This window comes from Phoenix dactylifera, chromosome 3 (genome assembly GCF_051530095.1).
Source record: "Phoenix dactylifera cultivar Ajwa chromosome 3, Ajwa_hap1_PhDact_Kaust_v1.1, whole genome shotgun sequence".
Lineage (NCBI taxonomy): Eukaryota > Viridiplantae > Streptophyta > Magnoliopsida > Arecales > Arecaceae > Phoenix > Phoenix dactylifera.
In genome coordinates, this window is record NC_143192.1 from 1,505,928 (window position 1) to 1,524,884 (window position 18,957).

Consider the following 18,957-nt stretch of genomic DNA (forward strand, 5'->3'; position numbering starts at 1 on the left):
TTTTATAATATGATCATAATGATTATAATAGTAGTCTCATAGCATTTGACTATTATAGCATCAGATTATTTCACTGTGATATAATTATTATGTTATAGTAGAAAAATAATAGTTCACTATTTCAAAGAGGACAAATATACCAATCATTTGCAAGGCTACCATATCTCTTTCAGCATCATTCAATCTAACAACTACAATTACACTTGCGGTTTTCAATTACTGACAACCAAATAGATATAGTTTTTGCAACTGCAATTCCAACTGCAACATCTTCAATTACAGTTTACATTTGAACTGGAGGCGAGAAAAAAAAGAGACAAACCAAACTAGCAGAGAATGTGGCCCCTAACAGGACTGAAAAGTAAAAGAGGAATCCAAAAAAGACTACCTCAAGTGGAGAGTGTTTGGTGTCTTGAATGTTATCTCTTCCTATATATATATTGTTATTACTATTATTATATGATTTGAACACCAAACAATCTTCAGATATTCAAAAGGTTTGCAGCCTCATATGGGAGTCCAAAAGAAAATAGAATTGACTGTGTGAAGAGTTCAACAGAAAACACTCCAAAGCACAAGTGACATATGTACAGAAAAAGAGAACATCTCTTTGGTTCCTTCACCATGGCCCTTCTCTTCTTCACTCAAAGGCTTCCACGGGCATTGAATCGCACGTGCCAAACACTAGTTATACATGTCTCACCTTGTGAATTCCTAGAACATCCTACTATAGCAAGTATAAGCAATCTTGAACCATACCAACTTTCTGATTCCCGGAGACATAGCTGCACAGGAGTTGAAAATGTGATGAGATTGTAATGGTGGGGGAAGACATGGTTTTCTAGAACCATGAATCATGATTCCAAGTAGAAGAATCCACGATTCTTAATAGCATTCAGAGAACAAAGAACATGGTTTTCAACTTTTCAGCCAATTACTTTCTTGTTGCTCTTCTTTCTTAGCTTTTATAGCAAATCGGAGCATCCACACAGCTCCAAAATCTCAATCATTATTAGTACTAGCCCTGTAACATACAGGAGGTAAAACAGGTCCAAGTTCACAGCATAGAGCTTTATCTTGCACTTGCATATCATATCGAAGTTGTGCATCATTATGAAGAGCTATTACACCGTCGACAAATGTTGCCACTTATTCAAAGTTCTATCACATCTGTGCTGAGTAAAATTTACAGCAGGACAGCCATCCATCCTGCAAACAAGCAGCCAATGCAGAAGTTGAAGTTTACCATATTCACAACCAAAATTCTCGATAAGAACTTCTACAGAATCACAGCTCAAACAAGACCAGCCAAGATGATCTATCCTCTCGGAGAATGTATCCGTAGATCCAGTTCGCTTCCTCTTGGCCCACCAAATAGCTCATAATTTCCTTTCACATTCAAATCCAGTAGGAGCAAACCTCCATTTGGTGCAAGCTTGATATCCTCCCTATCTTCTTGTTGCTTCTGGTAAAGTTGGAAACCTGAATTTTGAGTTCTTTTAAGGTTGTCTTGTGATATAAATTTTCCCAGATCTTCATTCTTTTCTTCGCACACTTGATTTACGTTGTCCATCAGGCCTGAGAGTGCAAGGTTGAAATCTGTAAGCTGTGCTCTGGTTGCTTCCAAACTCCCAGAGTTGTTCATGTCAAAGGAGAGGCTTTTCTGTGCTTTCTCTAGTATTGCTTGCAAGTACTTCCCTTGAGCCTCAATCCTCATCTGTAACTTCTTTTGAACCTGGACAAGTCAACCATTTCAGTTTTTTTTTTTTTTTTTTCTCAAAAGAAAGGGCAAGGAAAATATGACCTAGCAGGAGTGATAGTGGTACCTCAAGTTGCTCATGGAGTTTCCTTTGCACTTCAATTTGATACCTTAGTGCCTCAGCAAGTGGCATTTCACTGTGCAATGTTGCAAAACAATGATAAGATCAATATTACAAATGCAGCCAAAACAAAATTTTAATTAGTATGCCATAATCCCAAATTAGAAACAGTGAAAATTATGACGTAGCAATAAATGCAACCTCTATAACTTAACCTGCCTGAGATGTAAGGCACATATCAGAGCATGTTCCTACACTAGCACTACTAAAATTCTAATAAATTTTTATAAAAGAATAAGCCTAATTTTATTAGAAAAAGACCTAGGATCTTGAAAAACAATTACCACGACAATGTGATTTCTTACTAGTCTTTTTTTTTTCCTTGACACTCCCCGCAACATTAGTGTAACAAATTTGAGTAATGTTAAGAAGAGAAAATTTAAGAAACAACAGGACTTATTTATGAGAACTAGATGATTTAACTTGGGACTGTACAGAGTTATAATCTGATAGACCAATAATATATATAAGACACATTTCTTCCATGTCTTGATTATATTATGCTTTGGCTAAATTGATCTTAAAAATATTTTTTTATACAGTATAAGTAATTCATCTCTCAGTGTACTATTATGTCTTATAAGCATATTAATACTGAAAGCTTGATTGGCGGAACCATCCCGAACCGCCCGGCCTCCGCCTCCTCCGCGCGGTGGCTCCCCGACCCTCCACTAGCTCTCCGCCGGCCTCTCTCGGCCTCCCCCTTCTCTCTCTCTCTCTCTTTTCTTCTCTCCCGTTCTCCCTCCCCCCCCCCTCCTCTTCTACTGTGTCGGTATAGGGTTAGCACGGCACGGCACAGGGCCGTACCGATCCGTGCCGCCGGACAACCAGTCTGGGGCCCGGTACCGGCACAGTAGATGTTGAATGAAAGTTTCTTTGAATTCAAGTATCGTACACAAGCATGCATAGACATCCAAATCTACACTCATGTCATCATATCGTTCTTACTCGAGGTTGGAAAATCAAAAATAATTTTAATGCCAAAGCCTGATGCACCACTAGTACCCGAGCAACATCAGCAACAACTGCTAGATCAAGGGACCATAGGAAGGCTGCACTAGTGTTTGTCTCCCCCAGGCTCCTGTAACTTCTCCATATGAAGAGTTTCCTCCGCAGTGAGTACTAAATGCCATTCAAGGTTCATATTTAGCGCTCTTCATGGCAAGGATGTCATTAGCTAGTGAACTTCAAGTTTCTTCGCCTTCAGAGATCATCCTTGCACAGAAGCTCTTGTATGTAAGCACGCCTTGCGTGCGAGATCAGGTAAGAAGGAGCTAGCTTATTTTGAATTGTAATTAATTTTATTCTGTCCGTCAATTGACCCACCTATCAAAATGAGTGGAGAATGATTAAAACAATCATACTAAAACAAGCATCAATCAGATGATTTGGATCCAGCTACTGCACAAGATGGGACCGACAAGCACCACCAGTTAGACCAGTTAAATTTAAGCAGCTGTTGCAGTTACCCTGCTGCTCTTCTTGTAGGCTTCCTACTAATCAACCTTTAAATATCTATTACGACATCACACAGCATTGAATTTGACCGAGATGAAAGAGGTTCACCCATAAAACATAGCTTCCACCGATCAACCATGTAAAACAACTCAGGTTAGAAGCTTATAACATCTTAAGATATTAGATAAGTCTAACTAATGAATTCTTACACTTATCCACTAAAGAGCAAAACTCAACCATGAGATAAGCTGGGTACCAAGTGATTGATGAGACAAGCCGGTGGATGTATTCTCACTTACAGATATCCTGGAGGACTAAATCCTTTTACTTTCCAAAAGAGGCTTCAATAGAGTTTATTACTTCTAGTCTCAGCTTAGAAAAGCATTTTGTTGTTAATAGGTTGTCTCTCTGGTTATACAAGAGCAGGAATGCAGGATGACAGCACAGATTGCCTCTTACTGGGCGTAATGCTCAGTATCTGACCAAAGCCTTCCATCTAAAAGTCAGTTTATATGATTCCTGTGATTCCTTAGGCATGTGCCCATGATCTACAGCCCAGAATTCTGAAACATCAATAAAAGAAAATTAAAGATAATTTTTCAATATCTGACCGTACAGACTAGCCAGAAGATTGCTGGCATGATGAGGCAGAGCCGCAGAAGTATATCCCCTTTTAGGAACAGGTTAAAAAAAAAAAATCTTTGTTTGCACTGTGGCAAAAGGTCAAGGCTCATCTGCTCATTGGGAATCAAATGACTTTCTTTCTTTATTTATCTCCTTCATGGTTGAAATGATTGATCCCGGTCTAAAGTTTTGATTGGTTGAGCTCTCATTCTCTATCTGGCCGCTTCATGTTAAGACAAACAAAAATTAGACCTTAATTCTATGATTTCCAATAGTTTCTTAAGATGAAATGCCACATCATCAGTTACCTATAACTAGAGTTATTGCCATCTCTCTCTCTCTCATATTAAAGTTTATGATGGTAATGATCATATATCAGTCAGTCAAGACATGATTTAGGTCACAACACCAGCACGAATGTCTTAAATGCATGAGGTGGTGTCATACCTAATGTTATCGTAGCATGATCCCACCACTTACCCGGGCAGCAGTCTTTAGTTCATGAGGTGACTGGAAGTAGGATACAAGAATACATTGAGTATGATATGAGATTAACATGTCACTGATAAATTTCAGATCCAAATCAGTCTCCTGTCTCCTTTCTTTAGTCTCAATTCATCTTTTCCTCCTCTTATTTTGAGTGAAGACACAATCCATCTTCTTTTCCTCCTTTAATTTGAACTGTCTGTCCTTCCTATTTGAACTGTAGTGTGTGTGCGTGTATAGCGGCCTTCCTAGTGTACCAGCTCAGTTGCTGGCCTGGCCAATAAATACAAAATAATTGAAAACACCATATCTTACTACATCTATTCTTACTACATGCTTTGTAACAATATCTTGGTTGCTATATGCCAGTACTGTCTTTGACTAGTTATCTTACAATCAAGATCACTTGGGAAAAGAATACTAATCATTGACCAAAACCTCATTGTAGTTCTTGCTTTGGAGATAATCCTTGCATATATGAGGCTAAATTTTTAATACTACTTAACCATCATGGTCTTAGTTTCCCAGATGGAACCTTATGCTTATTAGTGAATTGTTAATGTTACCCTCATTCAAGAATAAATCCTCTTAGGGGGGTACCACAACATATGAACATTCAAGCATGACCTTCAAGATCTATTGCTCAAAAAGAAAACCCCATTCAAGATTTGGTGTACTTTATTTTTCCCTTTCCCTTCATTTTCTTAATGAAGTTGGGTGGAGTCTTCCTTTTCTCAATAAAAAAAAGGAGGAAAAAGAAAAACAAAACCCCAAAGTAACAAACTTTCTGATTGCACAGAACTGGCTAGACATGACACAAATTAAGAAGGATCTGGAGCTAAAATGGAAGTCCTGAGAAGGATTGGAAATCAGAAACCAGAGTGAGATTGGAGCCTTCTTTTTCCTAGACAAGGAGACTTTTTTTTCACTTTTAACCTATGAATGAGCTCCTGTGCCAATCCCAACACCAAAAACAAATGACGAGGAAAAACATAACATCAATAAACAGATATTAACATCATGTTACTATCCTGACACAACATCTCTCTGTCTCTTTCTCTGAAAAAAAAGCATTTGAGCTAGTTGATCAGTCGGTATCAGGATTTGAAAGTCCAGAAAATACCTAATTCTCTAAATTTAGAAACTGCAATGGAGTATGGGGACAGCTGTTGAGAAACATACCCAGCATGGTTTCCTCTGGGGAGATTGCCACTGGTCGCAGAGGAATAGCTGATCCCACTTGAATTATTTCCTGTATGTTGAAATATCAATGTCAGCATAAGGAGAAATTGTGGTCCAGACAAGATTATACATAATGCCCAATGCCCAACCTATCATAACTAAAGATCAGAGTACTTTACACTCCCACCAATTATAGTTTAAAGGGGAAACAGGCTCTTAATCTTACATACCATCTTTTTTTGATTCTACTCGTGTCTCCTTCCGAGCTTGCTTTCCAAGTCTATACTTCTACAGAGACAGGAAAAAAATATAGCTCAGGGCCAAGAAAGAAACTGAAAGTAGGAGGAAGAGACAACATCATGAGAAAAAAATAGGACCTGAAGATGGCTCTTCAGATGGTATAGCGTTAATCCCTTCATGCCCATCACTCTCAGCACCGACTTTGGTGTTGCCTCTGCCGATTTGCCACACCATCACCAAAAATGATCAGGATGACCACAAAGGGGGGAGGTGTTTAAATGTCTAATGTATCATTCTTCATAAAAGCTTAGCAATTTCAATATTTACACCAACAAAAGGGAAGTTCTCAAGGTTGCAGCGCAAGCCAATTGAAAACCTCAGAACTAAATTACAGTTAGAAATTTCAATGTCTAACTCTAAGAAACTCAAAAAGCAACCTTACAAATGGATATCCAACCCAAGTTCAATAACCTTTGGTACAAATAAAATTTAGATTGGGTTAGATAGTTCAAATTAGCAAGTTTTGTCTGGTTATTCTTTCTAAAACCTGTATTTATGAAAATTAAGGTTTTGCTCACACTAGAGGAGGCTGCTTCATCGATGTAGATGGATGCCAAATGAGTGCAGTATGAGATATGACAGTCCCTCTGAATCAAGCTTGCGATAGGGACAAGTCATAATGGCCATTGGATCTTCCATGACATCCATCAGCATCTGAACACCCTGTGATGCCAGCTAAACTAGTTCCCTCATTTTGATCAAAGAAAAAGTTAAATCAGATTATGTACGATGTGTTTCAATAAAACTCACAGAAAACACAATAATCTCAATACAAGCAAGTCACCAACAGTAAATTTATACAATTGAAGTAGATGTCACAATAAATTGTTAAGACAGGGAGGTAATTATACTCAATCACTATCTTGGATATTGGAAATCATTTGCTTATATCATCAAAGCTTTATATCTGACATCAATTGTGACGGAACAAAGATAGTACCAAGGACTAGAGTTCTTATGAACGACTCTAAGATACCGATGAGAAGATAGCACAAATGAATTTGCTCCTTATGGGCACATGTAATCTTGATCTCTTCGTTGAGAAATAATTAGCCAGCAGCATCTAACCTCAGTATACAGTTGCATGCAACTAGATTAGCTGAGATAACTAGAGACATCACATAAAACAAAGATCTAGAGATAACCCATGAAATTGTTTTGAGGTTGCATGAGGATTTTCACCACTCATCCACAAACTCTGCCTTGGTTTCTGGGAACAAATCTTGTGTTAAATCGCATTTTCTGTCAATTTTCATTCACAACAAGAATTCAGATGTGTGTTCTGCATGAGGTCAACAAGACAAAGGCAGACCAGTTATGGAGCATGTCTCTATTTTCAAGGACAATTATCCATGATAATATAAAGAAATTAATCCAGAAAAAAGATTAAAATTGTCATCATCATCTCTACAGAATTGATTAACACGTCTTTAAGATACATGTGGACTACCAATCACCACCAGTCATGTGATTCAGTGACTCAATGAAAAGGTAAAGTCAAAAGGCAACATGAAATGCCATGTCTTCCAAGACTTGCATCAAATTCTAATGTATGCCATCCATTTCTATCTCCTTTTTCTTTTCTTCTGGTTCTAATCACGAACCTTTCTCCATTGCATGCATTGAGGAGGGGACTGCCAACAAGATAATGCAAGTTCCACGTATAGATTATATGATTTCACTTTTATGATCTTAAATTTAAAAAAATAATAAAAAAGTCAGTGGAAATACATTATGATGCATATCATATAACCATGATATGATGCATTGAGGTCTTTTTGATCATCAGTGTTCTTTAATGGCTTCATTATTAAGATAACCAATCCATGAAGCAACATGACGTGCTTCAAATAATAATCTTTATTTTAATCTCCGTGAGTAATATCAACCTAGCATCCACCAGAATGCCAATCCACGTACAGCGAACCACGCGAAAAAGAACCGACGCGTTCTCACCGCCAGGTGGCGACACACCACAAGGCCCACCTGGCATTTCCACGCGTCAAGTGCCAATTCGCGGAGTAAGCTGGTTTCTAGTTTCGGCAGCATGGCCGATCCCCATTGCACTTCACTACCCAACCTTCGCTCCATCAACATCTAATAGTAGCCGTCCGATCAAATAGACCAGAGAAGAAAGCGAATTTAAATGCAGATCCCCTGCAACCCTGGTCGAAGGGAAATTCCTGCAACTAAGTTACGTGGCAGACCTTTGAAAATTCACGAATTTAAAGTTCGCCCTGCGACGATCTGCCACGTACCTGAATTGTACAGACACTCCTGCAGCGCGGACTGCAGAGGATCAATTGCCCAAAATGATGAGAGAGAGAGAGAGAGAGAGAGAGAGAGAGGTGGTAAGGCTTACTCTCGGGTCCGCCGAGTTTAGCGACGGCGTCGACGAACCGGTCGTGGAGATCCGGCGTCCACCGGAGCCTCGGCTTGGGGTCTCTCGACAGCACCACTCCACCTCCTCCTCCCCCAGCCGCCGCCTCGTACGCCGATCCGTAGCCCCTCTCCATCCCTAACCCTAGAGCTTCAAGTAATAGTGGTAAAGCTCGCTCCTTTTTTTATTCCTCCCTGCTCTCCTCCCTCGTCGCTGCTTTTGGCCTTCGCTCCCCCTCTATTTAAGAGCGTTCCACGAATGCCCAAAAGCTAAAGGCGCCAGCGATTCGGATTCGCATTCTTTCGTTCTCAAACCAAACCAAAGATTTCTTCGAAACCGAGAACCACGAAAAGGGCAAACGAACTCCCGATCGGAGAGAGACCAACAGCTTTTTCAAAAAGAAAAAATCATCCCTTTATTTCGACCTCAATTCGATTAATTAGAAAACTAAGATCGAAACAGAAGCAGCCATGATCTGAATACAAACCCTAGACTTAACAAAGGAATAAAGATCTACCGAATAAATCGAAGAATAATTAGAAAAAATTGCACTTATTTCCCAATAGGGATGTCAAAGTCAAATAAATACTCGAATTAGAGGCATCGGAGACCCAGAAATTTCAGCCAGAGAGAGGGAGGGAGAAAAGGAGGAATCGAGGAGGCTTTTAATAAAGGAACGGAGAGAAGAAGGAGTTAGGAGGGGAGAGGGAGGAAGAGGATTCTCGGCGACGAATCTTAGAAAGCTCGGAAAGCGTGAGAGCGGAGGAAAAGAAAGAAAAATTGAGCGGGCCAACCAATCGATACCGTCCACGTATACAACGCGGGAACACCGTTCTGTTGCGCCTCGATGCACGTTAAATCAAGACGACATACATCTCTATTTTACCTTCCACCGTCTGATGAGAGACCCGGAGATGCATCACGGCTGCGGTAAAGCCGATAATGGTGCGCCGCGGGGGAGGGGAAATGGGGGCATGTGGGCCGGCTGCCGCGTGGGCGCCAGCTTTGTGGGATATTCCCTCCGGCCACGTGCCACGTCGGCGGACGTGCGCTTGGGGCCCACCGTCCGACACGTTTCGTCTCGGACGTTGGCGGTGATGACGGGAAGGAATATTCTCCTCCCCGCGCTTGTCTTCTTCTCCCGCCCCCAACCCCCCTATCTCTTAAAGTCTTATCTCACCGCCTCGCTCATGCCAAAACTTCGACCATCACGCAAACAGCATTTTAACCCATTCATATTCATCCACGTCATCCAAATAGGGGTGGGACCCTCCGGCGTTTGTTGCATCATCGGGGCCGTTTGCGTGAGAAAGGCTGTTTGGCGTTGTACAGCATACAGAAGAAGAGCGGGTCGCTGTTTCTTGTTCTCCGCTGGCTTGTCTCTTCCCTTTATCTCCGGCTCGGTCTGGCGCGCTCGGTGCGAATTGCGGACGCTGCTTCATCTAATTAAATTCCGCCACGTCATGAACAAGAGAGTGGGGCCCAGTGGGTGCTTGTTTGGTGTGAGGGGATCGGACGCAAAGATAGCTGTTCGGTGTTGCTAAAATTGCAGCGGAACGAGGTGAAGAGGGGCCACCCTCTCCGTCGCCGTTCGCCACCCCGCCCTTTTCGCCGCTTTCAGCGTGCGAGCACTCCCGGTGGGATCAAGGGAACCCTCACCGACTTGTCTCTCCTTTGATTGGACCTCATCCTAAACCGGATTAAAGTGCGAGCTGTAGAAGAAAACCCGGTCTATGTAGGACATTAAACCGGCCGAAGTCCTTGTAGTTTATCCAAGTGACAGGAGGGTCCGGATACAAGGGCCTGCACATCATTGGCTTGGGGGTCCTTAATCCTTACCTGCTAACTATTGTCTCAAAAAACCCAATCTGACCCGATGCACTTCTGCCTTGCTCTACTTTGCATGGTCAAAAATGTGGTCTATCTGACTTGACTTGACCAGAGCAGATCAAAAAACTTCAAAATTTAAAAAAGAACAAAACAGTAGTAGAATAACTAATGAAGCTTAAATGATCCATTCATCTTATCAAATTAGTGAAGTTTTTGGCAATTGGTAATTAAATCAAGTGATCTGACATTGAGTCATGCCTTCCTCTAGGTTCTGGTGCTCGAATTATCTAGAAAAGGACTGCTTTTCTATCAGTTATTCGATTGCACGATTTTCGGTGCAGAGCAGAGGGCGGTCTGGACGGATCTTCGGCATGCTCAGCGCGTGCTATCAGCTAGGTCAGTTTTCTTGGAGGGTGACTCGGCCACGGTTATTAGTTGGGTCCAGGAGGGTCCTAGGGACGCTACCGTTGACCATCCATTGTTTCGTGACATCTAGATGATAATGAGGGATGAAGGTGTTGTCCTAACTAAACATGTGTTTAGAGAAGCCAATGAGGTTGCGGACAGATGATGAGGAGCTGCCTCGGAAGCTCCGTGATATTTTATTTTTTGACTTTATTGGGTGTATTCGTATACGTATTGTATGAATTATCCTTTGTAGCAAAAAAAAAAAGAGAGACTGTTTCTCTCTTTTTTTTTATTATTTTCTTATTCAAAGAAGAAAATCCTATCAACCAACTTATAAATCTAATCTAATTTCAAAGATTTGTGCCACATAAGGATATTGCATGGGGCTGGTTTTAAGTTTGAGTTAAATAATTAGAATTTAACCTAATTTAAACCAAAAATCTAGCTAATCGAGAGGATGGAGTGATTATTAGTTGGATCAAATCTACTGCTTAATTAGTGGATCAAATCAACCACGAAGCAACTCGTACAATGATGGATGAATCAAAAAAGAGCATAATTCACATGCTTTTGTATGTGTTACTTCAATAGTGAATCTGATCTAGCTAAAAAAAATACCAGAGGATGAGTATTCGTTTCGGTATTGTCTCGAAGGAAAGAATAAATAGAAAGAAAAAGGTAGAATAGGAGGATAATTGAACAATTCCGTGCAAAAAGCGAGAAACCCAGGGAATTTTAGGACGGACGGGAACCTCCAACCGTCCACTTTTGTTTGTTTTCCCAAAAAGGGGCCCGCTGTTTCGAGATTTACGTGCGAATCTAACGCAGAACCCAACGCCGTACAGGGAATCTTCAGTGTTCGTTGGGTGCAACTTTCTTAAAAGTTTGGACCATATATATATGGGACCGCCGTCTCGACCCTAGCTGTCCCTTGCCTTGCATAGCTCTACCTTTTCCTTGTTGACAAGTTTGGTGTTCTACTAGCCATGAAAATTGAAAGATGAGCATTCATCTCTCTCTGTATGTGGCAGCCATGAAGCATTCATCTCTTTGTTGAGCTCCAAATGAAATAAGATTTGATGAGCTACAAATGAGTCGATACGTCCATGCTCTGCCTACGCAGCGCTTGCTTCGATGATATCACCAATTATCAATTGAAAAAGAAGACAAAAAATCGAAGTTTTGGAAATGGTTTGCCCCGGAATCTAGCCTCCATCCTAAATGAGATCGGTGTAGCGTAACAACTAGGGATTAACCTCTCTTGATTTCAAAGAAGAGAAAGAGAATGATTCATGATCTCTTTGTTGAGCTGACGATATTCTGCTCAAGTCTCGAGCACGTTTAATTAGGAAACAAGCTAAACTCAAATTGACTTCTAAACAAACCAAGCACAAACACCATAGGATTTAAAAAAATCCAAGGTGAGGCTTCTGAGCTTGGCTCAATAATCAACTTGCTTAATTAAGTAATAAGTTAATTAGCTTAAATAGTTTTTTCATAAGTAACATATAACAAGTTGAAATTTAGTAGCCTAGGACTTGACTTGGCTCAAATTATTTGCACCCCTGGGTTTTACATCATGCTCTTTAATGGGTGTCTATTGATTGCCATGTCTCAAACGCTCTCTTTTGGCATTTGGACAAAGCTTTGGTCAATGACATCACCATCTAGCTGGATTGTTTTCTTTATTACAATAAAAGAAATAACATGCTCTCCACGTAATTAACATCCCAAAATAATGAAGAGCCCAGTGCGAAATCTAGTTATGTTGGAAAGCAACACAACAATTATGCCTTGAAATGCCTTCCAACCCTTGAGTAGGATCTCATCATAGGTTTTAATTATTTGGAGCTGAGATTGGAGGGCACACTTTTCTCAATGGAATCCAACATCCATCCTACATTATTTTCTCCATTTCTATGGTATAATCTAATGCCTATGCCCATTGTGTCGGCTAAAGGTAGATTACTGGAAAACTGATACTTAGAGATGTACCTTCCAAGACTTCAACTTGGAACATCTCCTAAAGTGAGGAAAGATATGAGCATTGAGGCACTACCCAACTTACTTTTTTTTCTATAATATATATTTTTTTGGTACATTATGTAAATCCTTAACAAGAGATTATATATAAGCTACCTAATCCTTGAGTGCAACTTAAAGAAAACCTAATGTCAAGTCTGACCAAAGCCAAGGTCTTGGGTTAGATTTTAGACGTTTTCTGAACCCACTTAGTTGAATAAATTAGGTTTTTTTTGAGTTAGGTCCATGTGGAATCTAAGTTCAAAGCACTAGACCTAGATATTTGATTTATGATCGGTTGGGTCCGCACAAGTCCATTCAATTTAGTGGAAACTTTCAGCATTGCCGGGTCCAAACTTTGCGTGCTCAAATGTTGGCATCATGGCTCTGATGACAACTATGTTTGTTATTGTTTTGTCATCTTTGATGAATATCAAAACCAGTGTTGTCCCTTCCAAGCATCGGAGCTCTACTTGATATTTCCATTGACAATGATGACGAGTTTCCTTATAGCCATGGTAGTGGGTCAAGATTCATACTTTATTGGAAATCAGAGAAGCAACACCAAAATTTCTATGCTCAATCTTCTATGGTATAAAATGTAATAATTTTTTAGCTAATTTTTTCCCCGCATTATGGCAAAGATATGAAAAAGACATCATAACTTACTATAAATAAATCCATTATAGAATATGTATAAAAAATTATGTTTTACTTATTAGGATAACCCACAAATTCAGGTGAAAGATGTTATTTGGATTCCTTGCGTCAATATAAATATTTCAAATCTACGAAATACAAAGTTGATGTGGAACAAAACAGATATTTGTATAGATCCTTAAGCATTATAAAGAATAAACAATTCGAATCCATCTGAATGCATGATTTTTTTATTTGATTTAAAACTAGAGGGGCATATTGATTTTTTCTTTTTTTATAATTCTCATGCTTGTATTACACCTCCAAGTTTCTAAATTACTTATTCACCCGATAGGAGAGATGGAGTAAATAGCGTACTTATTTACCCAAGAAGAAGAAGAAGAAAAATTTCACATTGTCTTTGTCAAAGCATTGCTATAACTTTATTTTAAATCATGGTTGAATACAAGTTATCAACGGCTACTGAGCTGAAATAAACATGGTGGAAAATTTCTGCCACAGGACTCGAATGGGTTCTGTGAAATGTCAGAATGCTTGCAAATTGGGCCATCTAGTCCACATTACTCTTTCTGTGCAAGTACATGGTCAAGAACCCAACCAATCATCATGTGACACCTCAGCACTCGGAAGCTAGCGGATTATGATTCTATGCAGGCTGAATTGCAAATCTATGGGTACCAACCATGAAGTCATGGAATCATAATTCTTTATGGCTGGGTTGATTTAGTTCAATTTTAAATTATGTTGGCCAGAGTACTAGACTGTGGACAAGGAGCATGACTACCTTCAATGAAATGGATTCAATGGATCCAAACCTAATCCACAGTCAGAAATATTTGAAACTCTCCATATTTAGGCATCTGCAAACAAAGATGTGCTCTAGAGTTTTTAAAACTATTTCTTGCTCTGTCCCTTGTTCTTCTATGGACAAAAACCAAACTCGCTTTCTTGATAATAGATCAAGTGCGATCAAGATTTAGTTTCAATGGAAAATAGATCCAGCTCTTGTTTCTTACATTGGTGGCCACAAATCATCTAATTCGTGAAGGGCTGTGGGTGTAGTTGAAGGGGACTATAAACTTCAACATTTTAACTCTCCAAGTCCAATGAATTAGGGCAAGTTTACAAATCTCACATTTAGTTATACTGCTCGGAAAAGAGTTGGAAATATGAATGTAAACTTCCTTAAACTCTCCTAGCACTGCAACTGAAACAATATACAAGGATTCGAATTATTAAGCTGTTGATTAAGCCACATGTGGCATAAGTAACACAATCAAGCTATGTTGGCTATAGCAAGCCTAGAAATATCAGACAATAAATATTAGAAGATAAACGAAGAGACACAAGTAATTTACGTGGTTCGGCAAGATGCCTACATCCACGGGGAGAATGGGAGAGAAATTTCATTATACGAGTTTATGATACAAGTAATGAACCAATTTGGTTCTTGTTGATATAGTTCCGTACATAGTTAAAATGTTTCCATACTGCCCACTCTCCCCGGACCCAAGAATCTTCTTTACCAAAAAATTATTAGGTGGACCAGATTCACCGTGGACCTAAGATGAAATTCATCCCCATTTCCTACGTCTTTCTTTTTATGTGTAATAGCAATGTACGCTAGGATGAATTTCATCATAAGTCTACGGTGGACCTAGCCCACCTAATAATTTCTCCTTCTTACAAAGAAACCCTAGAAGATCCAAACCAACCGTAGTCTTTCTTACCAAATTGAGTACACTGAAATGTGAAAAAAGGCAGTCAAACTCAAAAGAAAGAAATCGAAAGAAAAAAAAACAATGCAAAAAATTTACAGAAAGTAGCTCTAAAATTTTCTTTTATTTTCTTTTATTTTCTATTTTTTTATGGGATGAGAAAAAGGGACTGCATCCGGGGCCGATATCCTAGGGGTTTAAACTTCAGTTACAATAATTAACCACAATTATTTATCATTTAAAAAAAATCAAATTTCTGTGTAAATTTGATGATTACTATCTATACCTATCCTTTCTTAAATTACTATTATTGGATTATTTAGTGGCCAAAACCTAAGAACAAAAGATAAGATGTTCTTTTTCTTTTTATAGAGGAGGGTGTTTTATATTCACTAACACTAAATTCAATCTAAGTTATAAATTAATTCATGCAACACTAACACTAAATTCATGCTAGCACAAGATTTATACAAATTTGATACCACCAATTTGGAATAAATTTCAAGTCTTGATGAGATTAGTTTTTATCTATGGTATCTTAATTTAAAATTAAAATTGCTTGAGTAAATTATGAGATTTTTGAAATTATTCACCTTTTTAGAGAAATTGGTGTGCCAGTAATATGATCTGCAACAAATCCATGAGAAAACCTAAGATTAATACGTATAACTGCGATAAAAATCCGACGACACTAAATTTCAAAAAGACCAAAATCAGTTCAAAACTTTCAACTACCTTAAAGTAGGCTATGTTTTCCATCCCAATTCTTTCCATCACACCATGCTTTCAAGGATTAGACGGAGACCCATCCCGTTCCTACCCCTCCTTTCTCACCTAATGTGATAACTGGTGAAGGGTCCTGTACTAGCTATCTTGGCAGCAGGCTTTGGTGCATCAGGAGTCCCAAATACATTCCAAAATCTTAGTGTTTCATCCCCCGCCGCAGATGCCACTGTGCACCCATCTGGACTCTGTAAATTTCAATAGAAACATGCACATCAACAATTAAATTTATAACATATAAATAAAGTCATTAGAAATCTATGGCCATGTTAAGTCTGAAGAAAATATCGAACATACCTGAGCCATGAAGAGAACCCGAGAGGTATGGCCCATGAGCTCTGCAATCTTCACCATCGAAGGGTACTTCCAGAGAGTCAGTTGGTTCTGAGTAAAGCCATGAGAGCTCAGCAGTTCGCGCTCGTTTTTATTCCACAATAGGGAGCACACCTGGGAGCCAGTGTCCACTGAATTCAAGCGGGCCCCGGTATGGGTGTTCCAAAACTTAATGCACCGGTCGCCACCGCCGCCACCGGATGCGAGCAAGTTGCTCTGGAAGGGACACCAAGCGAGGGACTTAACCGCAGCCATGTGGTCCTCCAACCTGTGGAGCCACTGATTCTGGCCTGGAGATGGATTTGAGGAGGCCATGGATAGGTCCCATATGTGAAGCAGGTTGTCGTTGCCTCCGCTTGCCAGCTGCTGTCCTGAGCCTGACCACTTCAACCCACAAACCTCTTGCTGGTGTCCTCGGTAGGTCTGCACAATGTGCGACCTTATTCTCACATCATTATTGACGATCTTTCCATCCATCCCCCCTGTTGTGAGTATGTTGTTGTTCCAAGCAAGAGATCCAACTCGAGATCCATGGACTCCTCTCAAAGTTCTCAACTGCAAATTTATAAGAAACAAGTAATCAGAAACCACAAAAACCATCACTTTGGATACAGCAAGGAATCAAGAACTACTGTGTAGTAGACTATCTAGAACCACAAGTGCTTCAGATTCACAGTTTGCAAAAAAAGAAAAAGAATCCTGAGAAGTTCTTTCAGTAAGTGAATAGAAGCTTCGTATTTGATATGTAATAATTTTAGTAGTTCCTGAGCAACCCCCATTGAACTTTTTTGATTGCATTCATCAACCCAGGCCAACAAGAATAGATAAGAATATTTTCAGAATGAATGCAAATGCAGGCCAAATAAAAATTATGTCTTTGCTTGGATTCATCAATCAACCTAAATCCCACAAATTCAAATTTCACAGGAACCTAAAGAATAGGCAAACAAAAACAAGGGGGCAGAGAAATGACACTAACCAGGTTGCTGGAGCTTGAGTCCCACAATTGGATATCAGAGGAGTTCAAACCAACAGCAATATGCCGGCCATCAGGAGCCCAACTGACACTAGTGACAGGACCGACATCTTCGTCCACGGTGACAAGCTCGGATGTAGAACCATCTGAAGCATTCCAAAGATACACCGTGTTCCCAAGGGCGATCGACAGAACATTGCTGCTTCCCCAATCCAGCAGGTTCAGATAGTAGTCATCAACAAGGTCTGGTGCATCAAGAGTCCTCTCAGCAGACTGCCAAAGATCAAGAAAACCCAAGAAAGTTGAGAACAGAAACAACAGCATTTGGCCAAGAAGAACAAAATATAGACAACAAGATGTTGCAGAAGAAGTAGAAAACTCACCTGGGGAATGTATCTCCGTGCCTTTGCCGACTTGGCCTGATGGGAAGAGACATTGGAGTGGGCTTCTTGGAGGAAACCTTCTGTAGGTGCCGGGGGCTTACTCTTGAAAGCAAGAATTCGAGTTCTATTATTCAGAAGATTCTCGGCAAGAAGCCTTCTGTATGCCTCTTTGGATGGGGATGCAGCTGCAGCGCTCTCCTTCTCTTTCCTTGTCTCTGTTAGCAGGTAGTAGGCCATGTCAAAATCCATGGCAGACCGGTCCGGAATGAATCTATCTCCTCCCTTCAATTGACCAAAAAGGAAAATTAAGCCCAAGAAAGCAGCATTTTCACACAGAAACCAGAAACTGGAACACCTAAAGAAGATAGTATTAAGAATTCCGTAAAGGAATAGAACTTTCAAGAGATTGCACGAAAAGCATACATCCAAGAGAGGGACGGTGACCGGGAGAAAAGATTTGTTCACAGACTGCAAAGAATGTTTAGACGATACGGAGAAGATGAAATCAAATAAAGAAAGAAATCTTCAAAAGGACTCGTAATATCAGCAAGCCAAGAAATCAAATGCAGAGCACGGAAACATCAATATAGCCCTAAAAACAAATGTTTTCTCCATGAAGTCAAATATGAACCAATTTTCCACAGAGATCAGGAAAGAGAATGTCTTAGGGACGGAAAAGAGGCAAAAGGAATTCTTTCAAAAGGACTCGTAATATCATCAGCATAGCCCTAAAATAAATCCAAAGCCAAGAAATCAAACATGAACCAGTAATTTTCCACAAAAATCAGGAAAGAAAACGTCTGAGGATCAGAAAAAGGAGCAAAACAAAAAATTTCTCTTGAAATCACATAGAACTTTTAACAAACATCTGAGTGACAAAGAACGAGACAAAACCCATATGTACGGGAAAGAACTAATTACTGAGGATCACAAATATTCTTTAAAAGAAAGATGATGCTTACGCTCTGCCGGGAAGAAAAATCCTTCGATGAGGAGCGGAGAGAAGGCATGTAAGGCCTTGAACCGACTTCTCGAAGAGGGTGGCGAGATGCAGGCCGGGCCTTCTCGGAAGGGATGGAAGAAGAGAAACTTCCGGCATCCATTGCTAGCAGAAAACAAAAAATACAAGAAAACAAAGACTAGAACACAAAATAAATGACTAATTACAGAGATTAAAACTAAGATAAAGAGAAACCCTGCACCAAAGAAAACGTTAGCGAACAATGAAACTAAAGGACTAAGAATGAAGAAGAACGCAAAACGGGAGCTTTTCTTTGAGGGAGAACAGATCGAGATCGTTGCAGGAGGAGAAGTTCGAGAAAAGAGTCCTTTCTCCTTCTCCTGAGAGTTTTTTTCTTTTTGCTGCGAGTGAAGGTTTGGATGTGGCGATCCCTTTTTATGGGTGTTGGGGTTTCTGCCTTTTCTAAAGCCGCAACGGCTAGTTTTTTTTGTTTTTTGGTAATCTCTCTCCCCTAACGCTTCGTCCGGAATATAGCCGTTGGAGGGGTGAATCTAAATTTAACCAGGTCGCATT

At 39.9% G+C, this 18,957-nt stretch overlaps 2 protein-coding genes across 5 annotated transcripts; both read right to left on the bottom strand.

Annotated features, from left to right (window-relative positions):
* Positions 1–1,090: 1,090 nt before the first annotated feature.
* Positions 1,091–9,096, bottom strand: LOC103714520 (myb family transcription factor PHL11). The gene is made up of 6 exons (XM_008801794.5): positions 8,293–9,096; positions 6,008–6,084; positions 5,861–5,918; positions 5,631–5,700; positions 1,827–1,896; positions 1,091–1,735 (listed from the first exon to the last, which is right to left on the bottom strand). The coding sequence occupies exons 1-6, from the start codon at positions 8,444–8,446 to the stop codon at positions 1,319–1,321; spliced, it is 846 nt and encodes a 281-aa protein (XP_008800016.1). The 5' UTR covers positions 8,447–9,096; the 3' UTR covers positions 1,091–1,318.
* Positions 9,097–14,583: 5,487 nt separating this feature from the next.
* LOC103714523 (cell division cycle 20.2, cofactor of APC complex-like) lies at positions 14,584–18,957 on the bottom strand. Of its 4 annotated transcripts, XR_003387056.4 has the most exons (7): positions 18,386–18,914; positions 17,424–17,705; positions 17,044–17,313; positions 16,029–16,619; positions 15,684–15,919; positions 15,542–15,575; positions 14,584–14,973 (listed from the first exon to the last, which is right to left on the bottom strand). XR_003387056.4 is itself a non-coding variant. In XM_026807448.4 (5 exons), the coding sequence occupies exons 1-5, from the start codon at positions 18,524–18,526 to the stop codon at positions 15,779–15,781; spliced, it is 1,425 nt and encodes a 474-aa protein (XP_026663249.2). In that variant the 5' UTR covers positions 18,527–18,914; the 3' UTR covers positions 15,306–15,778. The 4 variants fall into 4 exon arrangements, 1 of the variants encoding a protein (XP_026663249.2); XR_015976018.2 differs by having other exon boundaries at positions 14,584–15,575; positions 18,386–18,957; XR_003387057.4 differs by lacking the exon at positions 15,542–15,575 and having other exon boundaries at positions 18,386–18,889.

Bases quoted from the DNA above. Each gene is read 5' to 3' on its own strand.
- LOC103714520 (XM_008801794.5), bottom strand. From the start codon at position 8,446: ATGGAGAGGGGCTACGGATCGGCGTACGAGGCGGCGGCTGGGGGAGGA. The intron at 5,919-6,007 runs GTCCTATTTTTT...CTGTCTCTGTAG, and splicing joins ATCTGAAGAGCCATCTTCAG to AAGTATAGACTTGGAAAGCA. The intron at 1,897-5,630 runs GTATGTTTCTCA...AACATTGCACAG, and splicing joins CCCAGAGGAAACCATGCTGG to TGAAATGCCACTTGCTGAGG.
- LOC103714523 (XM_026807448.4), bottom strand. From the start codon at position 18,526: ATGGATGCCGGAAGTTTCTCTTCTTCCATCCCTTCCGAGAAGGCCCGG. The intron at 17,706-18,385 runs GTAAGCATCATC...GGTCAATTGAAG, and splicing joins ATTTTTCTTCCCGGCAGAGC to GGAGGAGATAGATTCATTCC. The intron at 16,620-17,043 runs GTTAGTGTCATT...ATAAATTTGCAG, and splicing joins ACTCAAGCTCCAGCAACCTG to TTGAGAACTTTGAGAGGAGT.